The sequence below is a fragment of the Garra rufa genome, chromosome 17 (genome assembly GCF_049309525.1).
Source record: "Garra rufa chromosome 17, GarRuf1.0, whole genome shotgun sequence".
Taxonomy (NCBI): Eukaryota; Metazoa; Chordata; class Actinopteri; order Cypriniformes; family Cyprinidae; genus Garra; species Garra rufa.
In genome coordinates, this window is record NC_133377.1 from 14241395 (window position 1) to 14266607 (window position 25213).

General features: G+C 37.7%; 1 protein-coding gene across 19 annotated transcripts in view; it reads left to right on the forward strand.

Moving 5' to 3' along the window:
* The window catches only part of rims2b (regulating synaptic membrane exocytosis 2b), a 247215-nt gene that overhangs the window by 12427 nt on the left and 209575 nt on the right, over window positions 1–25213 (forward strand). For all 19 annotated transcript variants that reach the window (XM_073821676.1, XM_073821684.1, XM_073821685.1 and 16 more), the window contains exon 3: window positions 20333–20543. In XM_073821676.1, the coding sequence (XP_073677777.1) occupies window positions 20333–20543 (211 nt within the window). The remainder of the gene's footprint in view (window positions 1–20332; window positions 20544–25213) is intronic.

A 25213-nucleotide genomic window follows, 5' to 3' on the forward strand; every position in this document is an offset into this window, starting at 1 on the left:
CAAACCTAATGCAACCAAATGCAATGCACACTTCGTCTATGCTGGGATTGAGTCTGTTATGTCTAGTAACTGCTGTGTTTCAGACTCTGGTCTGGTAATGTAACTGTTGCTGGTTTGGTGTCAGGTAGAGTCACTTATGAAATGAATTACTGGAAAACTCCTGTCACCTCTGTGCCCTTGGGTCAGACACTTAACCCCAGCATGCTCCAGTGGGACAGTTTTGGCAATTAGCACACCCTAATATGCTTTGGAAAAACACGTCTGCTAAATGGCAAATAAACTTGTCTGTCTAAAAACCAAAAAGCCTTTAGCTTTATATTCAGAGTCTGAATTGGCTTCTGAGTTGGACTTTGAATGGACTTGTCTGCATGTCTTCATAAATGTGTCATAATGTGACATAACACACAAAGACAGATTGAAGAGAGACAGGCCTGTGGGTATTGCTCTAAATGGCACACTGAGTGAATACAGCGCTTAAGAATTAGGAAATGTTGTGCCTCTGGTTTAGTGATGTCACTAATTGTTCATTCATTCAGCTGCTCTGTGATTGGCTGCCTGGTCAGATACGCTTAGCCACTTAATGAATTTGCATTGCATTTGTGAGTTTATTATTATGTAACACATTTAGAAATAATGAAGGCTGTGTATTGCTATATTCAGTTGCTCTATGATCTGCAGTTTCATCTACAGTCGCTACTGTTGCTTTAAATGGTCCCTGGTCATCTGACATTCATCAGAGTAAAGCCAAGAGGCATATTTCATTCACACTCCATTCAAACATTTGTGTCTGACTTGATCTGGCCAGGCGGATGTGTTTTAGCATGTATGAGAGAGTGTAACTGTGTTAGATAAGATATTTCACATGAAAGATGTTTAGAGAATAGCTGAATTTATAAAAATGACTCAATGTTCAAAAGTTTACATCCCCTTGATTCTTAATACTATGTTGTTACCTGAATGATCCACAGCTGTGTTTTTTTGTTTAGTGATGGTTGTTCATGAGTGTCTTGTTTGTCCTGAACAATCAACTGTCAGCTTTTCTTCAGAAAAATCCTTCAGGTCCCACAGATTCTTTGGTTTTTCAGCATTTTTGTGTATTTGAGCCCTTTCCAACAATGACTGTATGATTGTGAGATCCATCTTTTCACACTTAGGACAACTGAGGGACTCATGTGCAAATACTACAGAAGGTTCAAATGCTCACTGATGCTCCAGAAGGAAAAATCATGCATTAAGAGCCAGAGGATGAAAACGCTTTGAAGATCAGGGTAAATTTTACTTATTTTGTCTCCTGGGAAACATGTAAGTATCTATTGTAGCTTTTGAAGGCACTGCTAAATGACAAAATATGATATTTAGGCAAAATAAGAAAAACTTCTTCATTTTGTTCAAAAGTTTTCACCCCCTGACTCTTGATGCATCATGTTTTCTTTCTGGAGCATCAGTGAGCGTTTGAACCTTCTGTAATAGCTGCATATCAGTCCCTCAGTTGTTCTCAGTGTCAAATGATGGATCTCAAAATCATACAGTCATTGTTGGAAAGGGTTCAAATACACAAAAATGCTGAAAAACCAAATAATTTGTGGGACCTGAAGGAATTTACTGAAGAACAGCAGGCAGTTTAACTGTTCAGGACAAACAAGGGACTCATGAACAAATATCACTAAATGAAAAAACACAGCTGTGGATCAAGTGTATGTAAACTTTTGAACAGGGTCAATTTTATAAATTGAACTATTATTTTCTCTTGTGGACTATATGTAAACATCTTTTATATCAAAACTGTTTTTTCAGTGATAGTTGTTCATGAGTCCCTTGTTTGTCCTGAACAGTTAAACTGCCTGCTGTTCTTCTGAAAAATCAGATCCCACAACTTCTTTCGTTTTCCAGCATTTTTGTGTATTTGAACCCTTTCCAACAATGACTGTATGATTTTGAGATCCATCTTTTCACACTGAGGACAACTGAGGTACTCATATACAACAATTACAGAAGGTTAGCAAGAGCTAAGGGGGGGGGGGGGGGGGGGGGGGACTAGGGGCTTATGATATACACTATATTGCCAAAAGTATTGGAACACCCCCTTCTAATGAACATGGCAATATGGTGCGTAAAGACGACTCAAGATGTGTATAGGCCCTAAATGCAATATTCATTTTTGTACTGCTTATTGCATATGGTGCAGTATTTGCTGTTTACTGCATGCTAGTTTGAAGAACTATATCATGCGGGTATTCCATGCATGCAGAGTGCACATCCTGTACACATATAAATATTGCATATTGCAGAAGCAGTAAGAGTAGTGCTACAGTCTGAATGATGCTACAGTAGTGTAAGTGCACTTGATCTCTGTGTCTGAGCTGCATTAGGACTCAGTGTCGGCATTTGGAAGCGCCGCTGCTGATTGGCTGATCACAGCTTATAATCTCTTTACCTGTTTGGAGAGACACAGTGTTTATCTGGACAAGCCTATTGTACACTAGGGTTTCCACTGCACACTGCTCTTTGACCATACATTTTCTCCATATGACAGCATAAATTTCATTTCCCCCCATAATGCTACAAACACATCTCTGTGTGTGAGATTTATGAGATCTCAGTCTCAAGTAGAGAGTCTTATTTCAGGTCTGTTGTGTGAAGATGTTGTGCAACAGGATTAACACTTATAGTAACCTATGCTCATTGGCTCTCTTAAAACACTGCCTACAAATATACTACTTTTTATACAGACTCTAGAGTATACATGCATGCATTTTTGCATATCTATATGCATTTTTTGTGTGTGATTATGTGATTGTTTTATATTCTTGCACATGGTTTAAAAACAGTACACATTATGCAGCATTAAATATTTTAAATTGTACTATTCTATGTTAGTGTCACTCATTAGTGAGCGCAGTTATGGTTTAAAAAATTAAAAAACTGTTGTTTTGTTATCTAGTTATGTGTGAAATAACTTTTGTAAGTCCAAACAAACAATGCACTGTAGAAAGAAAAAAAGAAAGAAGTGAAATTTACAGTAACAAAATGGCAACATTTCAGGTTTTGCAGATTTACCTTAAATAAAACTAAATTGACAGATTTTAACCATACATTCTGATACAATTACAAACTTTACAAAAATTGCACTTTTTTTATCCACCTTATTTTTTCCGTAAGAGTGTGTGTGGCTATTTGTATATTTTATGGGTTTGTTTCTGGTTTCATCCGCGTCCATTTTTAGCTGTACAAAACGGCTCGTTTTTGCTGCTTGATATTGCAAATTTGTGTGTTTTACCATATTATTTTAATGTATTATCTTAATTATGAACACACTGTTTTGTAATGCAACATTTTTACATTTCACATCAAGCACATTGCATTGTGGGATATGGTGTTTTTTTATGCAGTGCATCCTGGTTGTATACTACATTATGGCAACAGCATGCAAACAGAAAAAATAGTATAATTTTGTGTATGGAACGCATACTGTATGCAACAAAAATCATGAGAGGTGTGTTAGTATGCTACTGTTTGCTGAGCATTGTGGGTATGGAGATCTGTGGATTTCAAGTTAAACTGATGTTGGAAATTTTAGGATTTCTCAGATACGCAATGTGTTAATTAGGCAGTATATTTAAGTCATTCAAGTGTGTTTTGCTTATTATCATTAGCGGGATTTTACACAGAAGGTCTTTAGATTAAAAATTAATATTATAGCATGTTACATACAATACCAAAAGTCACATAAGGCAAAACAGTTCAGTTCCTCTCATTATATATGATTTATTTTCCTTATGTTAAAATGGTTTATTATATGATTTTCATATTCATGTTGGTTTATGTATTTTTGTCTTTTTATATTCATTTATGCTTATTTTTATAATCATACATGTTTTTATTAGGGCTGCCAATAAATTGATCTTATTTTCTTGAGTTACTTCTCCTCAGATGCTGAAATTGATCAAATTTGTATCAAAATACAAGCATGTCAAGTTTATTTATATAGCATATTTTATATGTAACATATTTAAAATGATCAACAGATGCATAAGAAATAATACTAACAATAAAAGCTGAGAATAATGTGCCGAAATTACCAAAAATATTTCTATTTTTAAGATTTATTGTTCTTTACATTTTAATGGCAGAAACAAAAAATCATATGTAGTGCATTTAACATTTTTATTACTTTATTTTATTTTTTATTTTATTTATTAAAATGACAATAAATAGCATGATATGTGATTTTATTAATATATTATTAAAAAATAATAATATTATTATTAATAATTTACATTTTGAATTTACAATAATAATTTAATATTTAATAAGTCAAAACTTTTAATAAGTCATTAATTTGGCAGCCCTAATATTTATTTTCTAATTTTAGTTTTCTGACTTAAAGGGGTAGTTCACCCAAAAATGAAAATTACCCCATGATTTACTCACCCTCAAACCATCCGAGGTATATATGATTTTCTTCTTTCAAATGAATACAATCAGAGTTATAATAAAAATGTCCTGGCTTTTCCAAGCTTTATAATGGTAGTGAATGGGTGTTGAGATTTTGAAGGCCAATAAAGTGCATCCATCCATCATAAAAAGTGCTCCACACAGCTCCAGGAGGTAAATAAAGGCCTTCTGAAGCAAATCAATGCGTTTGTGTAGGAAAATGTGGAGTACTTTTTATGATGGATGGATGCACTTTTTTGGACTACAAAATCTCAATGGCCATTCACTGCCATTATAAAGCTTGGAAGAGCTTTTTAATATAACTCAGATTGTATTCGTCTGAAGGATGAACCTAGGATGCTTTGAGAGCGAGTAAATCATAGAATCATTTTTGTGTGAACTCTCCCTTTAATTTATGCCTTGATTTAATTTGTTTCTGCTTTGTCATTGTTTGATTTATGTCTGTTGTTTTGCCTTGTGTGTGTTGCTGAGCTGTTGAACATGTCTTTTTAGGGAACCTCCTAAAGAAGACACAAAGCCCCAACCAGCTCAGTGAGTACAAGACAACTCTTCTAGTGTACTTTGAGCTCTCAACCTTCCTTTTCCACCCTTTGCTGTCTGTGACACATCCCTCAGAGCTGACCTGTGATCAGTTATTTGGCTCTATGATGTCCTATAGTTGGTACACTTGTATAGCATCACCTCTACTTTTCTTAACTCAATGCTTCTGCTGAAACTGTTCCTGCTTTGTCACCCTACTAACCTTTGTATAGTCCATACTGTAGCACATTTCTGTTGCTGTAGTGATCCATGTGTAGATCCATGTAGATGATCAGCTGCTTTTCCATAATGCTCCAGTAATACAGCACTACTGTCCTCCTCCTTACAGTTATTATTCTTCTGAGACTAACATTTCTGACTGCTAGTCTTCCTGGAGCTTTAAGGGTGTACTCACACTAGGCAGTTTGAACCGTGCCCGAGTGCGTTTGACCACCAAAGCGCGGTTCGTTTGACTAGTGTGAGTGCTCCGAACCGTGCCCGGGCGCGGCTCGTTTAGCCGGCCCTGGCCCGCTTGGAAGAGGTGGGCCAGAGCACGGTTCAGTTGGACTCGGGCGCGGTTTGCATGCAGTGTGAGCGCTAACCGTGCTGGAGCACGGAACAGGACGCGTGATGTCGCGTTTTTGCGAGGTAATCAGCGTTTTTATAGTCCATAATCAAAGCTGCAAAGTCCTTGCTGCACTTCAGCTGGTACCTTGCAAACCTCCCCATAAAAACAGCACGATTGCGCGAAAAATTTCGTGCCAGAAAGGCGATAGACATGTTTAACAATAGGCTGTGGACCACCGCGGAACAAACGACGCAAAATTACTATCCACAAATTAAAAAGAGCGATGGACTAAATTGCGTTCAGCGAGAGCGCCGCTCTTCCTGTTTATCCTGAAACCGTCAAACCATAATGACGTAAGCGTGCTCTGGCACGAATGCTGAAACCCTATGTGAGTGCAGGCCAGTGGGGGAGTGGGGAGGGGGGACAATCGTACTCGGGCCCGGTTCATGGCAACCGTGCCTAGTGTGAGTACACCCTAACTCTACAAACTCCAAACTCAGCCCAGATCTTCAGACTGGTCTGACTCCAGTTGCTAAATCTTTTCTATCTGATTGGACTTACGGTTTTCCTAAAAATGACGATTAAAACTGGGAAAAATCCCATAGACTTACATTGACGGAATGTTCAAATGAGCCAACACTATTCAAACTCAATAAATAGAATTTTGAAACTCAAACTTCAGGCTAATCACGTTAAAACATACTAAAAACATGCTAATCATGCTAGTAACATGCTAATAACTCGCTAATCATGCTATAAAAATGCTAGTAATCATGCCAACAACAGGCTACTAACACTAACATCCTGCTAACGGCATTCTAATAATGCTAGCAACAATGTTAATAACAGGATAATCATGTTAAAACATGCTAACAACATGCTAATCATGCAAGTAACATGCTAATAACTTGCTAATCATGCTAGAAACATGCTAGTAACTTGCTAATCATGCCAACAACAGGCTACTAACACTAACATCCTGCTAACGACATTCTAATCATGCTAGCAACATGCTAATAACAGGATAATCATGTTAAAACATGCTAACAACATGCTAATCATGCTAGAAACATGCTAGTAACTTGCTAATCATGCCAACAACAGGCTACTAACACTAACATCATGCTAACGGCATTCTAATCATGCTAGCAACATGCTAGTAACAGGCTATTCATATTAGAAACATGCTGATGACATGCTAATCATGCTAGTAACAGGCTAATCATGTTAAAACATGCTAACAACATGTTAATCATTCTAGAAACATGCTAGTAACTTGCTAATAATGCCAACAACAGGCTACTAACACTAACATCCTGCTAACGACATTCTAATCATGCTAGCAACATGCTAGTAACAGGCTAATCATGTTAAAAACATGCTAATAACTTGCTAATCATGCTAAAAACATGTTAACAGCATGTTAATTAGGCTAAAACATGTTAACAACATGTAAGTAACTTGCTGATCATGCTAGTAATGCTAACATCATGCTAGGGACGTTCTAATCATGCTAGCTACGTTAGTAACATGCCAATCATGTTAGAAACATGCTAACAACATGTTAATCATGTTGAAAACATGTGCTTTGCTAATCATGTTAACAACATGCTAGCAACACGCTATTGACATGTTAATCATGTTACAAACATGCTAGAAACATGCTAATCATGCTAGAAACATGCTAGTAATTTGCTAATCATGCTAGCAACAGGCTATTAATGCTAACATCCTGCTAGCGACATTCTAATCATGGTACCAACATACCAGTAAAATGCTAATAACTTGCTAATCATGCTAGAAACACGCTAACAACATGCTAATCATGCTAGAAACATGCAAACAACATGTTATTTAGGCTAGAAACATGTTAACAACATGCTAACAACATTTTAGTCATGTTAAAACATGTTAACAGAATTTTAATCATGCTAGTAGTATGCTAATCGTGCTAGTGGCATTCTAATCATGCTAGCTACACGGTAGTAAACATGCTAATCATGTTAGAAACATGTTGGAAACATGCTAGAAATATGTTAACAACATGCTAATCATGTTAGAAACAAGCTAGTGCCTTGCTTATGCTAGCAAAATGGTATTGATGTTAACAAAATGCTATCAACATGCTAGCAACACGCTATTGACATGTTAATCATGTTACAAACATGCTAACAAAATGTTAATCATGCTAGCAATATATTAATCATGCTAGAAACACGCTAACAACTTGCTAAGCTCACTAGCTATATGCTAGTAACACGGTAATCATGCTAAACATGCTAATCATGCTAAAACATGCTAACAACTTGCTAAGCTCAAGCTATATGCTAGTAACATGCTAATCATGCTAAACACATATGTTAGAAACATGCTAACAACATGATGATCATGTTAGAAACATGCTAGTGTTTTTAATTCTGATATATATTTTTTTATTTGTAAAATTATTTTAATGTAAATTTATTTTTGCGTAAACCATGACATTTTTTTTTCAGATGACCCTTCTGGTCAATTGATGAATCCTTGCTAAAAAAAAAAAAAAAAAAAAAAAAAAAATAATAATAATAATAATAATAATTTATAAATAAATAAACAAACTCCAAACTTTTGAACCATAGAACCAAACCTGTTGGACTGTTTTTTTTTTTTTTGAAGCACAAAAGGAAATATCCAAGTTGAAAAAGAGCACCATAAACAGTCTGTTCAACATCCCCTTTTGTGTTCAGGTTTGCAGTTACATGAAAGTAAATGATGCATTTTCATTTTAAGATGAACTATTTCTTTAAATACAGAAATTAACAGCTACACTCTGAGAAATAAAGGTACAAATGCTGTCACCGGGGCAGTACCTTTTCAAAAGCTACACTTTTGTACCTAAAGGCTCCATATTGGTACCTTAAAGGTACATATTAGTACCAAAAGTGAACATATTACTACCTAAAAGGTAGATTTGACATGCAAACAGTTGCAGTCAAGCATTACAACACCGTTCAACAAAATGTTTTAGAATTCCTTGGTGTCGTCCTCCCAAATGTGAAGAGTTAGAGGAAGAGAGAGAGAAACACATTCCTCAGATCCCACCACTTGATGTTGCTATGCTTGTCTGAACAGGTGGAACCCATTCAGTGGAATCACTGAGCTGGTTAGTAATGTTCTTCAGCCCCAGTCAAAGTCCCCCACTGAGGAGCAGCCCAAGCCGTAAGTACAGCGCAGGACGTTCAGTTCCTACTGCTGAAAGTAGCTAGCTCAAAGGGAAAAGTTCACCTAAATATGAAGATTTGCTGAAAATGTACTCACCCTCAGGTCATCAAAGATGTAGATGAGTTTGTTTCTACAATGGAACAGATTTGGAGAAATGCAGCATTCCATCACTTGCTCACCAATGGATCCTCTGGAGTTAATGGGTGCCATCAGAATGAGAGTCCAAACAGCTGATAAAAACATCACAATACTCCACAAGTAATCCAGTGCATCAGTTAACACATTTAAAAGCAAAAAGCTGCGTGTTTGAAAGAAACACATACAGTATCTCACAGAAGTGAGTACACCTCAGCAACTATTTTAGCATATCTTCTCAAGGGACAATACTATAGAAATTAAACTTGGATATATTTTAGAGTAGTCAGTGTGCAGCTTGTATAGCAGAATTGATTTACTGTCCCCTGAAAATAACTCAACATACAGCAATTATTGTCAAAATAGCTGGCAACAAAAGTAAGTACACCTTAAGTGATAACAGCAGTATGTTGTTTAACCATGCAAAGCCACATGTCCTATTCATCATGTTTATGTTTTTTTTTTCTGCTTGACAGGACCATACAAAGTGTATCTTCTATTAGAGCAAATACAATTAGGTGCTTTAAGTACAATTCTCTGAGCACTGGATGTTCAACATGGCATCTCATGGCAAAGAACTCTCTGAGGATTTGAGAATTAGAATTGTTGCTCTCCACAAAGATGGCCAAGGCTATTAGAGGTTCAGTAACACCCTGACCTGAACGCTATTAAGCACCTGTGGGGCATCCTCAAGCGTAAGGTGGAGAAGCACCATGTGTTTAACGTCCAGCAGCTCTGTGAGGAGTGGAAGAGGATCCAAGCAACAACCTGTGCAGCTCTGATCAATTTCATGCCCAGGATGATTAAAGCAGTGCCAGATAACAACGGTGCTAACACAATATATTGACACTTTGGACAAGTTCACTTAGGGTTGACTCACTTTTGTTGCCAGCTATTTTGACAATAATGGATGTATGTTGAGTAATTTTCAGGGAACAATACATATTATATAATAACTATACAGCTATACAAGCTGCACATTGACTTCTCTAAATACATCCAAGTTTCATTTCTATAGTACTGTCCCTTGAGAAGATATTCTAAAATGGTTGCTGAAATGTGAGGGGTGTACTCACTTTTGTGACATACTGTACATTTTTAAGGCATTTCAACTTTAAACCATATTTTCTGGCCAACATATAAGTCTATAATGCTTAATAACACAGTAATAACACATCCTCCAGTGAAAAAGTCCTTCTCCTGTTGTCCTCACACATCAAAATCCACCCACATAATGGTTTAGATCTGTTTTGGCTTGTAAATGGTGCTTGATCTGTGCATATTTCTCTCCTGATTCGGACCAGATGACATTTTCAATTCAATTCAATTCAATTCAAGTTTTTTTGTATAGCGCTTTTCACAATACGAATCGTTGCAAAGCGCTGTACAAAAGTTTAGGCTACTACAATATATTTAGTAATTTTAATATTTAGTGGTGAATACTGTATGTCAAGTCGATGTACATATGATATAAATGTTAAAATCAGTAACTGTGTAATCAAACAGATGATGAACACTAATTGCAATGATTATGTGCTGTGATCAAACTTGTAGGAAAATTATGTAGTGCTGTATGTTGTTTCAAGGCTGGCATCATCTGCGGTCCTCTGAGGGGTCGGCATCATCTCTTCTTCTGAATCCAGACTGAATCTTGTGTAAATCCTAGTTACCACGGGATGGAAATCCCGTGGCAGAAACAGAGAAACAAATAGAGAAATAATTAGCGTAGCTGCTGTTCCAACCAAGCAAAAATGATGTGTTTAGCCCAAGCTGAAGAATATTAATGTGCATTTGATCAGATGTAACTGAATTACAACGTTATGAGATACATTATGTGAATGCTTGGCTAAAGAGATGAGTCTTTAATCTAGATTTAAACGTAGAGAGTGTGTCTGAACCCCGAACGTTATCAGAAAGGCTATTCCAGAGTTTGGGAGCCAAATGAGAAAAGGCTCTCCCTCCTTTAGTCGACTTTGCTATCCTAGGTACTACTAAAAGTCCAGAGTTTTGCGACCTTAGGGAGCGTGAGGGATTGTAGCGTAGTAGGAGACTAGTTAGGTATGCAGGAGCTAAACCATTAAGGGCCTTATAGGTAAGAAGTAGTATTTTGTAAGTGATACGGAACCTAATTGGTAGCCAGTGTAGAGACTGTAAAACTGGGGTAATATGATCATATTTTCTTGATCTGGTAAGGACTCTAGCAGCTGCATTTTGGACTACCTGTAGCTTGTTTATTGAAGAAGCAGGACAACCACCTAGTAGTGCATTACAATAGTCCAGTCTAGACGTCATGAATGCATGAACTAACTTTTCTGCATCAGAAACAGGTAACATGTTCCGTAGCTTAGCAATGTTTCTAAGATGGAAGAATGCTGTTTTAGTAACATAGGAAATATGATTTTCAAAAGACAGGTTGCTGTCTAATATAACACCCAGATTTTTGACTGTAGAGGAAATAACAGTGCATCTGTCTAGTTGCAAGTTGCAGTTTAAGACATTCTGTGTACTGTTTTTTGGTCCAATAAGTAATATGTCAGTCTTATCTGAATTTAACAGTAGAAAATTATTGGTCATCCAGTCTTTCACGTTTTTAACACACTCTGTTAACTTTGCTAAGTTAGAAGTTTCATCTGGTCTTGTTGAAATATGTAGTTGAGTATCATCAGCATAACAATGGAAACTAATCCCATATTTCCTAATAATATTACCAAGGGGTAACATGTAAATTGAAAATAGTAGAGGACCTAGGATAGATCCTTGTGGCACTCCATACTTTACTGATGTTAGCTGCGATGACTCCCCGTTTAAATAAACAAAGTGGTAGCGATCGGACAGGTATGATCTGAACCATCTTAAAGCCTGCCCTTGAATACCTATATAGTTTTGCAATCGATCTATGAGTATGTCATGATCTATAGTGTCGAACGCAGCACTAAGATCAAGTAAAACTAGCAATGAGACGCAGCCTTGATCTGACGCAAGTAGCAAGTCGTTTGTGATTTTTACAAGTGCAGTTTCTGTGCTATGATGGGGCCTGAAACCTGACTGAAATTCTTCAGAGATATTATTATTTTGCAAGAAGGAGCACAATTGAGCAGACACAACTTTTTCTAGAATTTTAGACATAAATGGAAGATTAGAAATGGGTCTGTAATTTGCCAATTCACTAGGGTCTAGCTGTGGTTTCTTAATAAGAGGTTTAATAACCGCTAGTTTGAATGGTTTTGGGACGTGACCTAAAGATAACGATGAGTTAACAATATTAAGAAGCGGTACTTCTGCTACAGGTAACAACTCTTTTAGTAATTTAGTGGGTACAGGATCTAATAGGCATGTTGTTGGTTTAGATGTGGTGATAAGTTTATTTAATTCTTCCTGTTCTATAGTTGTAAAGCACTGCAGTTTTTCTTCCGGTGTAATGACTAATGTTGAAGTATCAGTTGCTGTAGTATCTATATTTGTTATTGTATTTCTAATGTTGTCTATTTTATCAGTAAAGAAATTCATAAAGACATTACTATTAAACTGTGCAGGAATATTCAGGTCAGGAGGTGTTTGGTTATTTGTTAATCTAGCCATTGTGCTAAATAAAAACCTTGGATTGTTTTGGTTTTTTTCTATGAGTTGGTGGATATACTCGGCTCTAGCAGCTTTTAAAGCCCGTCTATAGCTGGACATACTGTTTTTCCATGCAATTTTAAAAACTTCTAAGTTAGTTTTTCTCCATTTACGCTCAAGATTATGAGTTTCTTTTTTTAGAGAATGGGTATTACTGTTGTACCATGGCGCAGTACGTTTTTCTCTAACCTTTTTTAGCTTGATTGGGGCAACAGCTTCTAATGTATTAGAGAAGATAGTGCCCATGTTACTAGTCATTATGTCTAGTTCATGTTTATTTATGGGTGCACAGAGCAGTTGAGATAAATCAGGCAGGTTATTTGTGAATCTATCTTTGGTAGCAGGAACAATAGTTCTGCCCAGACGATAGCGCGGAGCTATATAGTTAACATCAGTAATACGCAGCATGCACGATACGAGGAAATGATCGGTAACATCATCGCTTTGAGGTACGATATCTATATCAGTAAGATCAAGTCCGTGCGATATAATTAGATCTAGTGTATGATTAAAACGATGAGTGGGCCCAGTGACATTTTGTTTGACTCCAAAAGAGTTTAACAGGTCAGTAAACGCAAGTCCTAATGCATCATTTGTATTATCAACATGAATGTTAAAATCTCCAACAATTAATGCTTTATCAAAATTAACCAATAGGTCAGAAAGGAAATCTGCAAATTCTTTTAGGAAATCTGTATACGGCCCTGGAGGTCTATACACAGTAGCCAGAGCAAGAGATAGGAGAGATTTATTTTGCATATCTGACAGAGTAACATTAAGTAAGAGTACTTCAAATGAATTAAACCTGTACCCTGTTTTCTGAGTAACATTGAAAATATCACTATAAATTGTTGCAACACCACCGCCACGACCAATCTGACGGGGTTCATGCTTATAACAGTAGTTTGGTGGAGTAGACTCATTCAGACCAATATAATCATTTGGTTTTAGCCAAGTTTCAGTCAAGCAGAGTACATCAAAACTATTATCTGTGATTATTTCATTTACAATAAGTGCTTTGGGTGCGAGTGATCTAATGTTTAGGAGCCCAAGCTTTAAAAATTGTTTTTGTTCATTTATTGTGCATTTTTCTGGTTTAATCACGATTAGATTTTTTCTAGATCCTGCATTAAATTTTTGTTTTGACCTCACTATTCGAGGAACAGACACAGTCTTTATAGATTGGACAGCACCAGTACTATTGTTTAAATGTGCATAACAAAAGCCATCTTCGCAACTATTTGAAGAATTGCTTACTAGTCAAATGGAGCACAGCGTCCTGGAGATGTTGTCCGACAGCAGTTCTGCTCCGACTCTGCTGGGGTGCAGGCCATCAGCGCGGAAAAGCCTAGGGCGCTCCCAGAAAAGATTCCAATTATTAACAAAGAGCAGTTTCTGTTCTTTACACCATGACAACAACCATTCATTTAGAGCGAAACGAACGTACCGGACGATGGAGTCTCCGACGATCACAGCGTCGTGTTCCGTCTCGCGGAGGGGAGCGAAGCGGTTCCGGGTGGAGATCTCGAAGACCGGAGGCGGCGGAGGGGGAGAGGTCCTCGCCCGGGGCCTGGCTCGTGTCTTCGGCTGCTGCTGCACCCAGGGTCCGTGGTGTCCCGGCGCCAGAGTGAACGACATCCGGGAGGATCGCGTCCTGGGTGCGCCTGACCTGTGCAGAGAAGCACACAGAGTAGAGGTGATGAGGGTGTTAGTATCGTGCTGTATACTTACCCGGACAGATTCGAGTGCAGTCTTCCTCTCCTGCAACTCAAACTGCCGTGACAGCAACCCCTGGATCTGCTTCTCCACGGCTTCCAGCTCGACCCGCACCGCGTGCAGCTCGAACGTGTCTTCACCTGCACTCAAAAGTAGACACAAATTCGCCATTAAAGCAAGTAACAGCGAGTAAACAGTTGAAATGTGTGTGAATAGAGAATAAACAATGTAAGCAAGATTAGCCGCGACCACGCTGGCAAGTGCTAAACGCGCTATAAGCTAACTAAGTAGCAGGCTCGGGAAAGCAAATAAAAACTAATGATAAGGCGTTCCGATTGTTTTTGTTGTAAAACACAACAGGGTGTATATTCACATGTTATGAAAAAACAAATTATGGTGTATAGAATTGTTTTTAGATTTAAAAATAGAAAATAATAGTTTAACTCGACGGAGCTTCAACTCAAGGTATGCGCTACGACAAACAGGCTGGATTAAAGGGATAGATCACCCACAAATGAAAATTTGATGTATATCTGCTTACTCCCAGGGCATCCAAGATGTAGGTGACTTCTTCAGTAGAACACAAACAAAGATTTTTAACCCAAACAGTTGCAGTCTGTTTCATGTGTTAAGACCTGTTTGCCTGTGTATGTTTTTTGGATTTTCCAAAACCATGGGTCCCATTGACTGCCATTATATGACTGACTAAAAATCTTCATTTGTGTTCTACTGAAGAAACAAAGTCACCTACATCTTGGATGCCCTGCGGGTAAGCAGATAAACATCAACTTTTAATTTGGGTGAACTATCCCTTTAATGATGTATAAAAATGCAGTTTTTGCTTCACAAGATTTTAATTGATTGACTGGAGTGGTGTGAATTACTTGTGGATTGTTGTGGTGTTTTTATCAGCCGTTTAGACTCTCATTATGACGGCACCCATTCACTGCAGAGGATCTATTGGTGAGCAAGTGATGGAATACATTTCTCCAAATCTCTTTTCATGAACAAACACACGCACCTACATCTTGAGTAGCTTGGAGTACATTTTCAACAAACTTTCATTTTTGGTGAACTATTTCTTTAATCCAGTTAGGCCAAGCAGAACTAGTGTGATGCTCTAGTTAGTAGGTTTGGCCCCATATATAGTGAATAGTGTCACTATAATTACACTACAAAAGAAATGAGTGATGCTTTACTTGAAACCTTAAAGTATAATGCATTAGATCTTCTCAAATTTAAGATATAAAGGCAAAATGAATTACAATTTCTGCAGATTCCTTGTTACGTGTGTTTGAATGTGTTTTACTGTACTTTCTAAAGGCGTTACAATGAATAGATCAGTATTATGTTAGGATCAATGCATTACAATGCATTATCAGGTGTATTACAATGCATAATTAATGCATTAAAATATGTTTATAATACATGGCATATAAAGGTTTTAAGTGAAGTGTTTCCAAGAAATGCTTCAGGCTTGAAACTACTATCATGCACATCATGTGAAAGTTACCACGTGCACATACAGATAAAAACACTGCCAACCGTACATGCATACTAAAGTTTAATGTTTTTATGCTTCAATGGACCATCTTGTCCATGTCATCACAATAAGCTCAATCCATTAGCTACGCATGACCAATGACACCAGATACTCAAGAACTTTCTTGGAGAGACAGTGTCGGATCGTTTCAGTGTGGACACCATCGATTTTCTGAAGTTCTGACTGAATATCATGATGTGTAGTGCGTGTACAGTAAAAGCCGTCCCTGTCACATACTTCACTGCTCCATGTGACTTAGAAACAATGGAAAACGCCCTCTGGATCAATAAACATCTGATGAGTAAGTGTTTTCTCGGGATAGATTATTGATTGAGTCTGTCTGCATTAGGTTTGGATTCTGTCAAACGGGCACGCTCTCTCATCCCCGTGTCTTACGAGTCTTATTAAAGTATTAGACACATCCTATCAGTGGTTACGGTCTCGTTTCAATATGGTCTGACTGATGAATGTTGAATGGGAATTAACCCAGAGTGTCAAGCCTATTATATTAATGCAATTACTACTGAATTCAGAACCTAATAAGAGTCATGTTTACATTGCCACTGCTCTCTTAAACCCAAAGAACCACAACACTCATGTGCCAAACAATTATGGTTTTAGAAACTACCTTGTTTTATCCACCTTATTCTTCAATGCGGAAGTAGGCCTATGTGTGAGACTTCCAGTTCATTATCCGCTGTAGGGAAATAAGGAGAAGAATAACAACGTACACTAAATTGTAAAATTGTTTGCACTACAAACCAGTGTGTTCATAAATAAGATAATACATTAAAATCATTTATTTATTGAGCAAAATTATGTATGTGAATCTCTTGAATTAGCCGTTAATTTAAAGGTGAAATTAGAGTTCATCTGTGCAGATGTGTTTTCAGTCAGAGTAATGACTATCAAATGTCAGTACGTGACCTGTTTTATTCAAAGAACAGGGATCTATCAAAGTTTTATTATGTTTGTGGAAGTGAATCATGTCAAACAAAGGATATTCCTGAGGATCTTGGAAAAAGTGTTTATCAGGCTAGAAAAGTTACAAAACCATCTCTAAAGAGTTTAGACTCCACAAATTGACGGTCAGAGGAAATTCAAGACCACTGTTACCCTTCTGAGAAGTGGTCGACCATCAAAGATAACTTCAAAGCAGAACGTGTAATAGTTTGCAAGGTTGCAGAAGTTCCCAGGGTAACTAAAGGCCTTTCTCACTTTGGCTAATGTTAATGTTCATGAATCCACCATCAGGAGAACATTGACCAACCACTGGTGTGCATGGCAGAGTTGCAAGAAGAAAGCCAGCTTGGGCCTGTTTTGTTGCATCTTGGCCAGGACTGTCATCATTGATGGAACAATAAATTCTGAATTATACCAGCAAATTCTAAAGGAAAACGTCAGGACACCTGACAATTGAGTCTCAAGAAAAATTGGGTCATGCAGCAAGACAACAAACACAGGAACGCGTTGCAAACACAGGAACACGCTGCAAACACAGGAACGCGCTGCAAACACAGGAACGCGCTGCAAACACAGGAACGCGTTGCAAACACAGGAACGCGTTGCAAACACAGGAACGCGCTGCAAACACAGGAACGCGCTGCAAACACAGGAACGCGCTGCAAACACAGGAACGCGCTGCAAACACAGGAACGCGCTGCAAACACAGGAACGCGTTGCAAACACAGGAACGCGCTGCAAACACAGGAACGCGCTGCAAACACACGAACGCGCTGCAGACACACGAACGCGCTGCAGACACACGAACGCGTTGCAGACACAGGAACGCGCTGCAGACACAGGAACGCGCTGCAGACACAGGAACGCGCTGCAGACACAGGAACGCGCTGCAGACACAGGAACGCGCTGCAGACACAGGAACGCGCTGCAGACACAGGAACGCGCTGCAGACACAGGAACGCGCTGCAGACACAGGAACGCGCTGCAAACACACGAACGCGCTGCAGACACAGGAACGCGCTGCAAACACAGGAACGCGCTGCAAACACAGGAACGCGCTGCAAACACAGGAACGCGTTGCAAACACAGGAACGCGCTGCAAACACAGGAACGCGCTGCAAACACACGAACGCGCTGCAAACACAGGAACGCGCTGCAGACACACGAACGCGTTGCAGACACAGGAACGCGCTGCAGACACAGGAACGCGCTGCAGACACAGGAACGCGCTGCAGACACAGGAACGCGCTGCAGACACAGGAACGCGCTGCAAACACAGGAACGCGCTGCAAACACACGAACGCGCTGCAAACACACGAACGCGCTGCAAACACACGAACGCGCTGCAAACACACGAACGCGCTGCAAACACACGAACGCGCTGCAAACACACGAACGCGCTGCAAACACACGAACGCGCTGCAAACACACGAAGGCGCTGCAAACACACGAACGCGCTGCAAACACTGGAAGGCGCTGCAAACACACGAACGCGCTGCAAACACACGAACGCGCTGCAAACACACGAACGCGCTGCAAACACACGAACGCGCTGCAAACACTGGAAGGCGCTGCAAACACACGAACGCGCTGCAAACACTGGAAGGCGCTGCAAACAGGAAGGCGCTGCAAACACACGAAGGCGCTGCAAACACAGGAACGCGCTGCAAACACACGAACGCGCTGCAAACACACGAACGCGCTGCAAACACACGAACGCGCTGCAAACAGGAAGGCGCTGCAAACACACGAAGGCGCTGCAAACACAGGAACGCGCTGCAAACACAGGAACGCGCTGCAAACACACGAACGCGCTGCAAACACACGAACGCGCTGCAAACACACGAACGCGCTGCAAACACTGGAAGGCGCTGCAAACACACGAACGCGCTGCAAACACTGGAAGGCGCTGCAAACACAGGAACGCGCTGCAAACACACGAACGCGCTGCAAACACACGAACGCGCTGCAAACACACGAACGCGCTGCAAACACACGAACGCGCTGCAAACACACGAAGGCGCTGCAAACACTGGAAGGCGCTGCAAACACACGAAGGCGCTGCAAACACACGAACGCGCTGCAAACACTGGAAGGCGCTGCAAACACATGAACGCGCTGCAAACACAGGAACGCACTGCAAACACACGAACGTGCTGCAAATAGCACGGACCACAACGGAAACATTTCAGGGGGACCTCAAAAAGTGACGAACCCATCTGGGACCTGATTATTAGAGCAGAGGTGTTATCGGTGAACTAAAAGGTGATAAAGATGAACTATTACCTTTTAGTTCACGGACACCACCTCTGCTCTGACCAACAGCCACTGAACAAATAATCAGGTCCCAGATGGGTTCGTCACTTTTTGAGGTCCCCCTGGAACATCTCCGTTGTGGTCCGTGCTATTTGCAGCGCGTTCATGTGTTTACAGCGCATTCTTGTATTTGCAGCACGTTTCCGTATTTGTGTTTGCATTGCGAGGATCTGCAGCGCCTGTGTTGTCAAACTGATGAAGATGTTTTCTTAATTTGTTGTCGTTTTTCTGTTTGCATGTGTTTTCTTAAGTTGCAGCGCGTTGAGCTCTCTCGGCCACCGTAGAAACCCACCAACATCACATAATTTAAATACTCAAAGCAAAGATTCACATACTTTTGCAGCACACATATATGCAACACTGGATAATTTTTCTCAATAAATAAATGACGCAGAAAATATTTTTCTCTCACTTGTTTGATTGGGTTCTTTGTCTACTTTCAGGACTTATAAGAAAATCAGATTATGCTTTTATAAGAAAATCCATAAAATTTACGGTAAAAAACTGGCAGCTGTGGTTGCCAGAATTTTACTGTAAAAAATATGGTAGCAATGTTTTATGTTTTGTACCTTTGTAATACACTGATAACTGAAATATATGAATAAGATCATACTTATTAAATACCAATTCACGAAAACGTAAAATAGTTTTTAATTGCCTTAAGAGTTTGAAAAGTTTGAAACATGTTTTGAAAAAACTTTTTCTAAGATTCTGCTTTCTTTTCTGTGTTAAACAATTTTGGTATTGATATTCTTTTTAAAAATGCAACTTTTAGGCACCCAGGAAGTCAACCCATTTCCTAAATTTCCTAAAAAAAAAAAAAACGTTGAATCATTTTAGTTTAAAACCTTTTACAATTATTTAATTTATATATTTTTTTTTAAATATTTATAGTTTATTTCTAGAAAATATCAATTAATGTTATTATTAAACATTTCAAGGTTTTAGCTGTATTCAAACATTCTTCAAAAAAGCTGCCCCCATAAAAAACAAATACAAATCAACTCAAAGTATTTAGTTTGACCTCTTGATCAGGACAAAAAAAAAATTGTTCTATACCTCTTTTTACAAGATCCAATTTTTTTTTTTTTTAAGTATCACACACTATTTTTGCAGTAACATGCAGGATATACTGAACAATATCACTCAAGTGGCTGAATTTGCATACATGTTAATTAACAGGCATCAAACTCAGACTGATCCAGGAGCAGCTCTTTACACCTGACTCTCCACCTCAAATGTAAATCAACACAGCTACAAGAAAAAACACACTAAATGCCCCTCTCTGCTCTCCACAGGAAGCTGCACCAGCAGTTTGAGATGTACAAGGACCAGGTGAAGAAGATCGGAGAGGAGGCTCAGAAGAATCCGGAGCAGAAAGGAGACTCGCCCACTTGTGGGATCTGCCACAAAACCAAGTTTGCCGATGGCTGCGGCCACGTCTGTTCTTATTGCCAAACCAAGTTCTGCGCACGCTGTGGAGGACGCGTCTCCCTCCGCTCCAACAAAGTACGTCTCTCTCTCTCTCTCTCTCTCTCTCTCTCTCTCTCTCTCTCCCTCTCATCATACACTCTTAAAAATAAAGGTGCTTTAAAAGGTTCTTCACAGCGATGCCATAGAAGAACCATTTTCAGTTCCACAAAGAACCATTCAGTCAAAAGTTCTTTAAAGAACAATCTTTCTTACCTTTTTATCATCTGAAGAAACTTCTTTCGCCATGAAGAACCTTTTGTGAAACAGAAAGTTTCTTCAGATGTTAAAGGTTCTTTATGAAACCATTTGACAAAAAAAGGTTCTTCTATAGCATCGCGAAGCACCCTTTATTTTTAAGGGTGTCTGTAGACAAGTTTTTTTTTTTTTTTTTGATTACACAGGAAGTTAACTATTTAATCTCATGACCACAAGAGGGTGCTGAAATGTAACAAGAAAAAAGAGCCCCAAAATATTCGAATACCACTGCTGTTGTCTTCCTAATGGCCTCCCCAGGTCTTGATATAATCCATAACCATTTACATTTAGTTATTTAGCAGACTATAAACCAGACTATAACTTATAACCAGATAATATAACATATAACCAGACTACCACCGGACATATGTACAGTGCTGGGTAGATTACCTACAAATTGTAGTCCATTACTGACTCCACATTAAATGACAAAAATGGTAGTTAGCACAATCCATTACATCACACATTTTAGGTAATATAATCGGACTACTTTTTGATTTCTTTTAGATTACTTTGATCTAACTTATTTATCACAAAATAGAATAATCTTGATATAAAAATACAAAAAAGAAAGAAAACATATTACATTTGTTGTAATGCACTTGAAGTGTGAAGTGTAAATTAAGTCAAGATTTTCTAAACTGAAGTTTGTGAGGTTAATAAAATCAACAAATTTGTAAAAAAAAAAAAAAAAGAAAAAAAAGAAAGAAAGAAAGAAAGAAAGAAAGAAAGAAAGAAAATCAAAATAAAACATGTACTAAAAAAAGATAAAATGTTTTATTTGATCACCTGTGGCCATTAACCAACATCAGAAAACCATGAAAATACAAATGCGTTTACCTTAAAATCACAGGGGTACTAGTAAAACATTACCTGAAAGATTTTTAGCTGACAAAATTTTGGGAATACCTGCATTACATGTAAATAAGAAATAATGTGAATTTGTGCATTTGAATATGTTTTAAAGACAAAAAGCTCTCCAAAGGCAAAAACAAATGGTTTAATAACCAACTGAGTGATAATTTAAATAAAAAAAGTGTTCATCTATAGTTGATGCAATGTTGAGAAAACACTTCTTTAAACTGAAATGCTTTTTGTAAATCCAGTTGTCAAATGTTGCACGGCCTCCTAATTTTCTGTGTAATTGCATCCACCTGACTAGTGACTGAGCTTTATGTGAATGTCCACAAAGATGCAAGTCTTTCTTAATGTACAGTACTGTGCAAACATTTTAGGCCACTAGTATTTTCACCAGCAGAAAATGACTAAGTCTTTTGCTGTAGTGTGTCAGTAGGAAATATCAGTTCACATTTCTAAATGTTAATTTTGCCATTACTTGTGATAATCCAGAATGGTTTTAGTTTGCACAAGGAGTCTGACAACAGCCAGTGCTCCACACAGAGATCTGATCTCATCTTCATCCAGTCTGTCTGGAATGACATTAAGAAACAGAACAAACTGAGACTAAATCCAGAAGAACTGTGGCAACGTCTCTAAGATGCCTCAAGAGACCTACCTGAAAAACTATGCGCAAGTCTACCTATGGCAAAACGCAAAGGATGGTCACACCAAATGTTGATTTAATTTAGTTAATAGAAGTTAATTGATAAAGAAAATCTATTTAAGACATTATTTTTGACAGCATCCTTTTATAGCATCTTTACTATACACACAAGTGGCAAAACTTTTAATAGTACTGCAGCTTTGCTGGTTGGTCTCTTGAAGCATCTTGGAGATGTTGCCACAGTTCTTCTGGGTTTAGTCTGGATGTAGATAATGAGATCAGATCTCTGTGTGGAGCAATGCCTCTTGTGCAAACTAAAACCTCTGTGTATTATTACAATTAATGGCAAAATAAATGTTTGGAAATGTAAACTGATATTTCCTACTGACACACTACAGCAAAACAGAGATATAACTGACTTAAAACCATTTGTTTTGGTTAAAATACTAGTGGCCTAAAACTTTTGCTCTTTACTTAATTGCAATGTTTGAATCGGATAGTATTATTGTTTTTGATTAATCAAATGGTGAACACTGATTATTCCTTAATCATCAGAAAAACACTGCTATAAACTCATGATTCCTTTCTTCCTCTGAGAAAATTAAAATTAACCATTTACTTAATTTTCAGGCGATTTTTATCAGAAGAAAAAAAAAAAAAAAGAGGCTGATGTTTTCTGCTACACACATAGGTGTTTTACTATAGCAGGCAGACTACTTACAGTAGTTATTTGACATTAAATAGAGTATTTGAACATATTTTTCCACTCATTTGCAGATTATAAATTAAAATTAAATATTTTTTAATTTTCATTAAATATCATTCAACACCTTTGACATTTGACTTTGTCATTTTAAATAAATGTGACCCTGGATCACAAAATCAGCCATAAAGGTCAATTTTTTGAAATTGAGATTTATACATAATCTGAAAGCTTAATAAATAAGCGTTTTATTGATGTATGGTTTGTTGGGATAGGAGATCATTTGGCAGAGATGAAACTATTTGAAAATTAGGAATCTAAGGGTGCAAAAAAATCTAAATATTGAGAAAATTGCCTTTAAAGTTGTCCAAATGAAGTCCTTAGCAAAGCATATTACTAATTGAAAAAATAAGTTTTGTTTACTAAATATCTTTATGGAACGCGATCTTTACTTAATATCCTGATGAATTTTGATCCATACAATGTATTTCTGGCTATTGCCACAAATATACCCACACTACTTAAGACATTAAAGCATTAAAGGGATCAGTGGATGCAAAATTTGGACTGAAATCTTGGCAGTGTGTGCACCCAACCACCTTATAATGATAAATCCATGCAGTTTTTTTTTTTGTTAACTAACAGCACTAGTTTTGTTCGTTTTTATTTATTTTTTAGAAAGAAAACAGTCAATATTAATGAAAGTAACATAGGTTGTTTAGCACTGTTTCCACTAGTGGGCACTGTCTCCTATTTTACTCCACACAGTGCTTCAGTCTTTCCTCTGTGCCTCATGTGTTTGATTACAAACGCCAATTTGTTTACATTTTTGTCTGACTGCAGTTTTATCTTACACAGTAGTCAGTGAACCACTTTACCACCAGTTTAGACTTGAATACATGAATCAATACTAATATTACAGTACATCCCCTCTGTTCTTCTTGTTTTCTCATGCATGCACGCGCTCCACTTCATCACACTCTCACTTTCTCGCATAAATTTACAGCAGGGAGACAAACTGTTCACAGTGTTATCATTATGTTTAAATCATCACAGGCTCTTTTAACACGGAATATACAAAAATAATACAGTTAATTGTCACATGCTGCTTGCAGATAATTGTCCCACTGGTGTAAAAGAAAATGAAACATTTAGAACTATTAGTATATTTATACACTCTTAAAAATAAAGGGTGCTTCACGATGTCATAGAAGAACCTTTTTTGTCTAAATGGTTCCGTAAAGAACCTTTAACATCTGAAGAACCTTTCTGTTTCACAAAAGGTTCTTTGTGGCAAAAGAAGGTTCTTCAGATTATAAAAAGGTAAGAAAGAGATGATTCTTTAAAGAACCTTTGACTGAATGGTTCTTTGTGGAACCAAAAATGGTTCTTCTATGACATCGCTGTGAAAACCCTTTTAAGGCGAGACACTGCAGGTGAATAGGGTTAAAAAAAATAACTAATAGTTATCACCTTACTTATCCAGTTGATTGATTACATTGATAATTGCAAACATTTTTTGCATTACAGGTTTTCTAAAATGTTAGGTCGAAATATGCAAATGAAGCATTATTTAATGAACTATGCACTCATTTGCAGACATTTCCAGTACAAAAATCTAAACACTGGATGAAGGCAGTTTCAAAATTGTTGTTAAATTTTTTTTTTTTTTTTTTAACATTTTGGGAGGAATACAATGTTGTATAAAATCAAGCAAATTATATATGAACAAATCCCTCTGTAAAACCCTTTAGGATATAGTCAGAAATCAAAATGTAAAGTTTGGTGTGTGTAAGTGCTACTGAAGTGGAGATTTATGGCTCAGTGTAGGAGAAAAAACTCATTTTGAGAGAATTGCCTTTAAAAATATGGATTGTAATTGAAATCTATTGACACAAATAGATAAAGTGCTATAAAAGAAACACTTAACTGTGTCTACTTTTGTTTTCATTCCACTAGTCTGAAAAAACACTTTATGAAACACCAAAAAGCCCAAAACTTTTCAAGTGTGTACATTTACACTAGTGTTCAAAGGTTTGGTAATGTTTTTTATGTTTTTGAAAGAAGTTTGCATATAAGCGGTATTATTGCAAAATATTATTAGAATTTCTGTGTGAAAATATTGTAAAATGTAATTTATTCCAGTGATGAAAGCTGAATTTTCAGCATGATTACTCCAGTCTTCAGTGTCACACGATCCTTCAGAAATAATTCTAATATGCTGATTTGATGCTGAAGAAATAT